The sequence below is a fragment of the Limulus polyphemus genome, unplaced genomic scaffold (genome assembly GCF_000517525.1).
Source record: "Limulus polyphemus unplaced genomic scaffold, Limulus_polyphemus-2.1.2 Scaffold1325, whole genome shotgun sequence".
NCBI lineage: Eukaryota > Metazoa > Arthropoda > Merostomata > Xiphosura > Limulidae > Limulus > Limulus polyphemus.
The window spans coordinates 129,087-139,287 of NW_013666935.1; the positions used below are offsets into that span (position 1 = coordinate 129,087).

The 10,201-nt window shown below is 31.2% G+C and overlaps 1 protein-coding gene across 1 annotated transcript in view; it reads right to left on the reverse strand.

Annotated features, from left to right (window-relative positions):
* Positions 1-703: 703 nt before the first annotated feature.
* The window catches only part of LOC106463102, a 61,014-nt gene continuing 51,516 nt past the window's right edge, over positions 704-10,201 (reverse strand). Inside the window, exons 18-22 of the mRNA XM_022390514.1 lie at positions 6,205-6,330; positions 4,549-4,671; positions 3,345-3,548; positions 1,687-1,884; positions 704-792 (exon numbers count right to left, since the gene is read on the reverse strand). Of these exons, the coding sequence (XP_022246222.1) occupies positions 704-792; positions 1,687-1,884; positions 3,345-3,548; positions 4,549-4,671; positions 6,205-6,330 (740 nt within the window). The remainder of the gene's footprint in view (positions 793-1,686; positions 1,885-3,344; positions 3,549-4,548; positions 4,672-6,204; positions 6,331-10,201) is intronic.

The following is a 10,201-nucleotide window of genomic DNA, read 5'->3' on the forward strand; positions in this document are numbered from 1 at the left end:
TATCACAATATGACCATACTAAATTACATGTTCAAAATGTAACTATAATACCATTGCGCAAATTATATATTTATAAGACACTAAATAGATTTAGTAAAGATATTCAAAATTAAGAAAAAATATATTCAATATACGAAACAAGAGCTGAAGTACATGGAAACTTAAAACTTCCTAAACTAAACAAGGAAATATTTCGAAAAAGTTATTTGTATCAAGCACCAGATATATATATAATAATATTCCAAATGAAATGAAATCACTGTTCAATATATAAAAAATATAGATAGCCAATATAGAAGAGCCAGAAAGTCTTATTTAAAGTTTATGCATAGTATGAAAAACAAAAATAGGTAAAAATGTAAATGACTTTGTAAAGAAAATATTAATGATTTATTTATTGTTTAATAATACATTTATTCAGGATCCACAATCAAGAAATCTTGTGGATCTTTTTTCTCTCTCTTTTATATATTATTTTTATTTCTCGTATTGTGTGTGTTTTGAATTAAATTGAAAAATATTTTGATTTGTAAAGGATGAGTTTTCTTATTGTAAATAATTTTTAGATACGTTACTTGGAATAATTCTTTCGATGGAAAACTTAAGAGTTGAGTACGTTACATTAAAAGAATTCTGAATAAGTAAATCAGCAAGTCAAACAACAATCACAGTTGTGGTGGAATGGAATGTATCAGAAGTATTTTCATAAGTAGTATGATGCCACCGGAAATTGATCGCTTTTTTGAATAGGTATGGACCAGCCCAGACTTTCCATTGTGAAATATTCATACACTAAAATCATAAAGATATGCTCAGATTAAGAATTTAGCATTTCCAAAACGGGATATCCCTTGTTCTTAATAACATTGGAAAACAAAGGAATATGGATCAACTTGGAGTACTAGGGCCATCCAGAAAGAGACATGCAATCCCAGTCGTGATAAGCAAAATACGGCGTCTTGTAACAAGTGAGAGTTCGTGAACGCAAAGATCCTGCCACAAGCCATCTTTGTAGCCTAGGCAACAGTAAACAGCAATGTCAAGAAGGATCTACGTCTGGAAACGAGGCCAAAAGAGTTCACCAAGATAGGCTTTCAGTGAAACCTCCAATTTAACTAGTGCATACCTCAAGCAACTGGAGAATGAAACGAGTATTCGTACAATTTCATACGAAGACATACTGCTCACGTTTGGATGCAGCACCTATGGATTTCTGTGCGACCAAACTGTTGAAACAGGCATTGAGAAATCACCGTCGTCATAAACTAGATGGATTATGGAAACCACGTATGGTAGAATGTCGTGCTTTGGATATGACAACCTTAAGATGGAACTTGTTGCAATGGAACTAAGCTATAGGGCTATTGTCAAGATTTAGGGTTGTCTGTAGTGATGTAGTGCAAGGGAGCAGCGCTCCTCTTGTATATGAAGACAGAGCATGACCGGAAAATGGACTGTAACGATTTAGAAAAGCTCCAAAATCATTTTAAGATAGCGTACTCTACTCTCTGTAGAACATATTGTTTCGTTATACAAGCTATGTTAGAAAAAAATGGAAAAATCTATGTTTATTTGCAAAACATGTTTAGGAATGTTAAACATTTTAGGATATAGAAATATATTATATTCTGTACTGTAAGCACTTTTTTACGCTTTAAGATTCAAGAAAGGAAGTAAATGTCTTACTTTTGACACATTTGTACGAAAATGTTTTTGGCTTCCAATGTAACTCTCGTGTACACTTCACAAATGCTCGTCCAACTAATCTATATTCCTGTTCACAGGTAAAGTAGCACGTTTCGCCAACTGGTGTCTGACCTTCACTACACGTTTCGGGATATACAAATCCGTGTTCGGGAGGAACAATTGGAGGGCAAGTCATGGCTTTAAAACAATATGTTAAGTATTTACCGTCATTTATGGTGCATAGTTTAGACTTCTAGATAAAAAGGCTTAATAACAATTCGTGTAATAATATTTCGTTAATCTATACAATAGAATGAAAGATTGTTAACGTTACAAAAGATCAGGTACAATTAAAATAACATGGTTATTTATTCAAACAGAAAAGTAAGGAACGAATGATTTATTGCCAATTAAAGTAAATCGTAAGCTAAATTAAGTAAAATAAAATATGCCGTAATGAATGAGATATTTGTTACATGTTAATTGAAGGTCCCATGTATTTTATAGAATGATATCATATAGTAATACCTACAATAACAAAACCTATATCCTATATTGTTTAACTTTGATCCAGGAACACCATATACATATATACAATATATGAGTCTTATAAATACTGTGTCCTTTCATATTAGTATAAGCAATCGCATTGGTATGGAAGACTGAAGCATTTATAAGGCTCACTAGTTTTCTTTTAATGGCCATTTTGTGACATAAAAGAAAATAGTATTAAATTTAGATATCAATTATTTGTCTAGTCACAGCATGTAAAGAAAACGATGTCTATGACTACACTTGATTACAATTAAAGATCCCTGATTTATTATAAATTAGTTATAACAACGGGACGTGCGATAACTTTACTTATTTCAAACTACATGAATAAAACAACAACAGTAGGTTCCAATATGGAGACAATTCTTACTTACTTGCACACAAATGAAAACTGAAGCAACGTTTAGGTTGCAAAAATCTTAATCTAACCGAAATATTACGCACAAAATATGTAAAATTCCTTTCCTAATTTTTAGGGCTCGATAATTCGAATTGTGTTGTCACGAAATTATCCGGCGCAACTAAGAAGTATCCATTGTTTGACCAATGACATGAAAAGAGGACACTGTTAACTGATCGTAACAAGCAAAAATTGATTATGATATAAATAAACATACAAAGCAATGGTGTTTAAGTAAATCGATCGTACTTGAAATGATACACGATTAAAAGTGGATGAAATCCAGAAAGAACAAACACCCAGCCTATAAAATTTAGATTAAATTTAGTTGTTGAAATAGTTCTAATTAACAGTGTTCCATTGTTGCAATACATGCATTCTCGTATCGGATCTACAATATCTATAATATAAAATTCACATCTTACATCATCATATGACAAAATGTAGTTTATTAAGAGAGGGTGATATAATTCGACTTGCACAACACTTTTTTGGAAAGACGCGTAATTAAAACAAAGATATAATTTATGGTTAATAAGTAGAGCCAACATCATCACATCAAAACATAATATATTTTATTAAAATAAACCTATTTTTAAATGAATCATATTTACTATTTTGTCTTCGTGCTTACTCAAGACGTACATATATATATATATACCCTTTTCAATATTAATAGAAATATATACTTCAATACACTTACCAATACAGACAGGCGACTCTTGGTCCCACGTGCCATCTGTTTGGCAGGTCTTTGTTTTCGGCCCTTGTAGTTCATAACCCCGTTCACACTTTATTTGACATACACTTCCTACTGGATAATCTTCTGTGCTATTGCCATTGCTGGTAGGTATCTTACAGTGGAACTGGCTGTTTGATGGTTTAGAAAAGGCAGGGCATCTGATTCCTGTAAAGGTTATAAACTGGTCAAAGTTAGATTTCGTCTCTTTGCGATTATCATTATTTCAGGGAGATATATTGTTCGTTGGTTAATAAAGGTGACCATAATTCGCCTTGAAGAAGCTGTTTCCTGTGATTGTAACTTTGATTTATATGATTAACAAAGCACTTCAACCCCCCCCCCCATTATGAGAATTGCACACCAAGTGATTTACTGCGAAGCTTCCCACACTATAAAATTTCTTTTGAAAAAACTAGGATACAACTAGGGTGACTTAATACAGCTTGCAACTAATTTATAACAGTTCTGTCAGAAAAATAAGCTGCTGCCTAAAAAGTTGTAGTAATGATATTTTACCATTGTTGAGCAAATTAGATGTAGACAATAGGTAACAGATATCAACTATTGATTATTGCAAAGACTTTTGATACAGTTAATGATTTGTTTTAGAGACACTCTCTACAAAGAAACGACATATTATCAGAGCAAAGAGGTGCTTTAACAATTTCAGTTCTACCTATTAATGGCGATTTTAATACGTTTTTAGTTGGATATTATATCTGAATAACTTTTCTGTCATGTATCAACAAAATCGTAAACTTTGTACAAATATTCTAGCTTCACAACTGCAGTAAAATCCCTAAAATTTGCACTTTACTTCCTTCACTACTAGGCTTTATCGGTACTAACATGAAATCACATGAACATCACTAATGATATGATTACAACAATGAAGTTGGCAAGTTAAAACATTAAAAAAATAATGTTTCTCCTATTTGCTAAGTTCTTTGTACGTATACAACCCTATAATCAATTGAAAACATGATTTTCCTATGTTAACTAAAACAAGAAAGTATTTGTCAATGAACTCCCATATTAAATATTATATGTATAAAAACAACATATATTTACCAGTTAAAAGGACGAAAAATAAAACAGAGTATAGAAACGTTTAGAAATCACGACATTTGGTAAAAAAATAAACAGTTTAGTTTCCTTAGCTTACCCCAACATGTCTTCCTATCTCTGGCGAGATGATACCCTTCTGAGCATGTACAGTCGTACCCTCCATTGTAGTTAACGCACTCATGGCTACAGCCACCATTTTGTTGTTCACACTCGTCGATATCTAGATATGTAATAAGCTGATAAGGATTTGTTCTTCCTTTTGTACCAGGCTGTAACTCTAGTAATAGTGACAGTTTGGTCATTGAGTCTTGAATTAACGTAACTTAGGTAGTGTATAACTTAATGAACAGAGAAGTTCTAAGGGTAGTTACTGTATAATAATATTCCTCTAAGCGTAGAAATAGCAGACAAGACATCATGGGACCCAGCTTCAATAGTAACGATTTGCTACAATACAAAAATGAGTAGAAGGACTTGAGTATATACATCTGACACCTACCAGTAGTGAACGAGAAGAAAAACACCTTAATTCCAACATTCTTTAATCGTACAGTTCACTTTCACCAAAGAAAATGACGGACAACTCTACTATACAGTCATTAAAACGTCGTAATAACTTTTTGTTTTTGTTTACTGCTGATTAATACCTCGTATTTTTCTTTTAATGACTTAAATCAACGTACTGACACACAGTATTTTATTAAAACAAAAACCATTCAACAAGTACTATCACTATGACAAAAGTGGGACGATAGTTTTGATCAACACAAGGGGTTCAAAAGGTACAGTTGAACGAAATATATAAATATATATATGGATGACACGTACTTATCACTTATGTCAAGTTTATTTCTATTTAAACAATTTTCAGCTATTATAACGTCTTTAGGCATGCAGTGAGTAAGTGATCTGGTTTTAGGTTAATCTTTCATCTCACATTATGGGTGAACATCAAGTTCCAAGGTGTGTCGTTTGCATGAAATACAAACATTTTGGATGTGATCACAATGGGGTTCCTGTTGAAGTTAAAGCAACCAGAAAGAGAGAGATCGCCCTAAGACCTTAGACTCCATCCTAAAGCAGACAAGAAAACTTTCATTGTGTTAGATCGTTCAGTGATGGACAGACTTGGAAATTATTGATCATTTATTAACTAAAGAAATACATAAGAAATTGTTCAAGAACATTAATTATAATTCATTTATGGATTTTTTTCTTCCTTTTTTCTATGTGATTACATGTTTTGATGAAGAAAAGCAGAATCCACAAACATACTAAGTGCAAATCAAGGTCAAAATAGAATGTTCCTGAGAAAAAGTAGTCTGGTGTTGGGAAAACTTTTCAACTACTCCAAAACAACATTTGGGAACTTTTATTGCATTTTTGAAGCAAGAGATTAAACTCTAAACATATGTAAACTTATATGAAAATCTGGTAGAACAGATTTTATCTTGTTTAAACTTGTTCCCATGATATGGTAGTTCATGTACGATCGACTCAAGTATTTAGGGTTAAATACTCATATAATGTATGTGAATAAATGTAATTGTCATTTTAAATTAACATTTTAACTTTCACGTTGGCCAGTCATAGTTTTCTGGATGTTTAATCTTACATTTCACATAAAATGATGCTTCAGTACATAACATTAATGTTTTAATATGATAATATTTAACTAACATAAACTAATTATATTCGTTTTCTGTATACCGTACATTATAGAAACCTAAATTTCTATTATATGATAACCTACCATTGCATTGGTACGGATCAGTTGATGAAGAGTTGTAACCCTCTTGACACAAGCATTTAAAACTACCTTCTGTGTTCTCACATTGATGGTGGCATCCTCCATTGCTGGTGCTACATTCGTCTATGTCTTTAGAGAAATACGAACAATACAAATGCCAGTAAAAGAATGACTCAGGAAATAACCTGTCAACCAAAGCTATTCGAAATAAACTATTCTCAGTAACGTTACATTTATTATTGTAAAATGGACTTGATTTCAATTTAATTTGTCATTCATTAGTTGCAGTAAAAAGCTCAATATTCAATGAAAATAAATTATTACAACATTCTAGATATGAAATAAGTTATTATTCAGTTACTGAAATAACTAATATTTTCATAATAAATGACGATATCTTATTTTTTCTAGTTAATTTTGTTTGAATTGTATATCTGTACCGTATAAACTTCATATAATCCGCAGGAGATTAGGCAAAATAATACGAGATTTGATGATAAAAAGTACAATAATAAAATCACTTTCAAACTATTTTCCCATTTGAGGATATATTTCATCACCTGAGGAATTAAGTAGACAATAGTTTAAACAATGAAATATATAAAACTAAAATATTCGGGTGACGTCTCTACTCTTTATCATACATTATATGTGTATGAAAGAAAATAAAGTTCTGTTAACAATATATATATATATATATGTGTGTGGTGTAAGTTTGTTACTCTATTTACAACTTAAGTGTTCGTCATTTTCTTTGTTTTGAAATTCGTAATGACAGGTGGCGATGTGGCTGGTGAAACCATAAAAGGATATGAGAATATTATATATACGAATCAACAGCAAAGGAAAGATAGATTTGAAGTTTTCTGGTCAAGCTTGATTTCATATATTTGTTTGGCTTCGATAAAGTTAGTAAGTTTATTGAACATGTTTTAATAAATGCAAGTCAGGAAAATCAGAAATGAGCGACTTTAACTCTACGTAAAGAAGGTGGAGTATTTATATAACTAATACAACAAAATCTTATTCTTTGGGAATCAGTTTGAATGTTTGTTGAAATGTGATGCAACTAGACAAATAATAGTAATTAAATGTAAATATATAATGCGAACATGAGTAAAATCCATGTGAGGATAAAGAAAATGTTGGGCGATTTTTTTTTGTTTTTTTGACATCTTTATACAGACTTTGATGATTTTTTGTTTTCGGTTTTTATCACACTATTAAATTTTAACCGCACGAACCTTGGAAGTAATGCTTATTTTCTATCACGAAGACTTTCTTGTGGAGAGTTAACTTTTAATTTTGGTAATAATGGCATCAACATCATTTATAAGCTGAATTAAAAATATATTTTTGAGCTAAGAAAAAGTTAACATTTTAAATTGTAGCCGTTTAAAATTTTTCAAAGACGTTAAAACTTCTATTGAAATTCACACTTTTAAGTTGAAGAACGATTGAATAAATATTCCCGAAAATATTATTCAAAAACTTCTTTTAATAAATGCAATTAAGTAACGAAATATCCCCTCAGATGTCGCCACTATGCGAATACGTTTTAAATCTGGACTAATTTCTTAAGCAAGAAGACCTGTGCCATTTTACGTCACAATAGCATGGTCCAGACGTTGTTACAACAATAGAATTGTTATCTTTTATAAATGTAATTGTTTAAAATTACAACAAATGAAAGACGTTGACATTTATTTCAGAAAATGTTTCTATAATAAAATTAAGGTTCTATGTTATGTAAGGAGTGTGTGAGCCCATCATTATATCAAATTAACAGTCGCTATCATTTGTGATTCTTATATGATAGCTTATGTACTATCAAACATTCGTGACCTGTTTCTTACTTCTTTCTATCTTGTCCCCCAGTGACTCAGCAGTAAGTTTGAAGACTTACCACATTAAAAACCAGGTTTCGATACCCGTGGTGTGCACAGCATAGATCGCCCGTTGTGTAGATTTGTGCTTAACAAGAAAAAAATAGACAGAATACTTTTATCTTAAAATTACAGTAGAAGAAATATTAAGTTACAATAACTAAGATGTTACGTAGAGTGAAGAACACATTTCCTGGCAAAGTATGGCATTTACCTGTTTCTTTCATTAAAAACGCTGACCTGTTCGCTGACTGTCATTCTATCTTATCTACCGGGCACACCAGCAGAAGAAAAGAGGGTTATTTATGAGTTAATTTCAGAATTCCTGTACATATAATCTATAAATATAAATGTTTTCGACGTGAACGAGGATATGGAGATTCAAGGATTAAAACCTTTGAAACACATATTAAACTACACTTTATTACAGCAAAGTCCTTTGTCCAGTTACATGCTCGGGCATGTGGAACGCCAACGTTTTCACAACCAACACTTTAAGATAATGGATGTAGTTCGAATGAGGAAACACTTTGGATCAAGGAGTCATTATGTGTTTTAAACTACTCAACCAAGCTTCTATAACCTTAGTCGAAGTACAATGACCATGACGGACATAAGATATGTTATATCGTAGAGCAACAGAACGGAATTTGTATTAAAACGTAAAGTTAATATGTTTGTGATATCACGTGCATATCATTACCATGTATAAGATGTGATGTGAAAGTGTTTTTTTTATTGCCAGTGGAACAAGCATCAACATGAAGTTTCCTCGATTTTTATCTTTACAGGGTTCGTCCTTTTATATAATTTGGCTTTTTTTTTTCTGCTATGTCACATCATTATTCTATCTTGGTCGTGTTTGTACGTGTAGAATATTTAGATCAGATTTGGTAATCAACATCGCTACTGCTTTGCTTATACTTTTAAATCATTGATCAAGACGCTCCATCACACAGAGTAGCGTTTAAATATTACAACATGTTTCTCTTAAGGAACTAATTATACTATTTTGGCAATATTTAATTAAAAATTAATGCTTAATTTGTATATTATAAAAAGAAAAAAATTACGTTTTGATAAGTTTTCATTACTTTTTCACGTGAAAAGTAATATCATCGCAATTACTGTACACATGCTAGACAGATGTAAAATTTTCACTTTATGAAAAAGTAATTTATATATCGAGATATTTTGTACACGGAAATTAATACTTCTTGGCCATTTTGAGTCCTATTAGGTAAACTGCAATAATTATTTTTCTTATGCTTAAAAACATTAAATTATTTTTATACAAAAACCGCCATTTTTTTAGTTGATATGTTGTATGCTAAGTATAATCTCATTTTCTAAAATAAATACACTTGACCTTTATTAAAACCAGAACACATTGCATTAATCCATTTAAACATTTTAATTATGATACTAGAAAAATATCAAAACAAATAAAAAATCAACATTTTTAACCATTTGAATGCTTACTTCGTTTGATTTTAATACGATAAGTTATTTTGAAATTTATTGAAATTAATATTTCACCAAAAGTGGGATTTAAACCACAATTATTTAATAAACATAGCAACACAGATACAGTGTCTTAGACAATATGACACTCCCCATTTCAGATATTTCATCTGCCTCTAGTCATCTAGTTGTAAGCCATCAGTTTTAACCTAGTAGCTGTGGAAAGTATTTCATCATTAAAATATTAATTCATAAAAAATATTAATAAATGTGCTACATTTGTCAACAATTCATAATACAAGTTGTTATCCAATAATATAATTGTTTCGTATCGTTCCTCCTCTGTTTATCGTGTCTTGCGTCTTCAACAACAACAACAAAAAAGAAAAATAATTGTATCACATTTGACTGCTTGTTTCTCTTGATTTAAAACAAATATGAACCTCTGTTTTTCAATGTAATGTAAAATTGTTTGTTCTTTATTTCGCGTAAAGCTGCACGAGGGATATCTGCACTAACCGTTCCTAACATTGCAGGGATAAACCTCAAGATCTGGAGCTGCTCTTTTACCAATGAAAATTGGGAGTGACCCTCAAATAATGTTGTTCGTCCTTCGAAGTTCGAAGAAGACCACGACATCATTTGGTCTA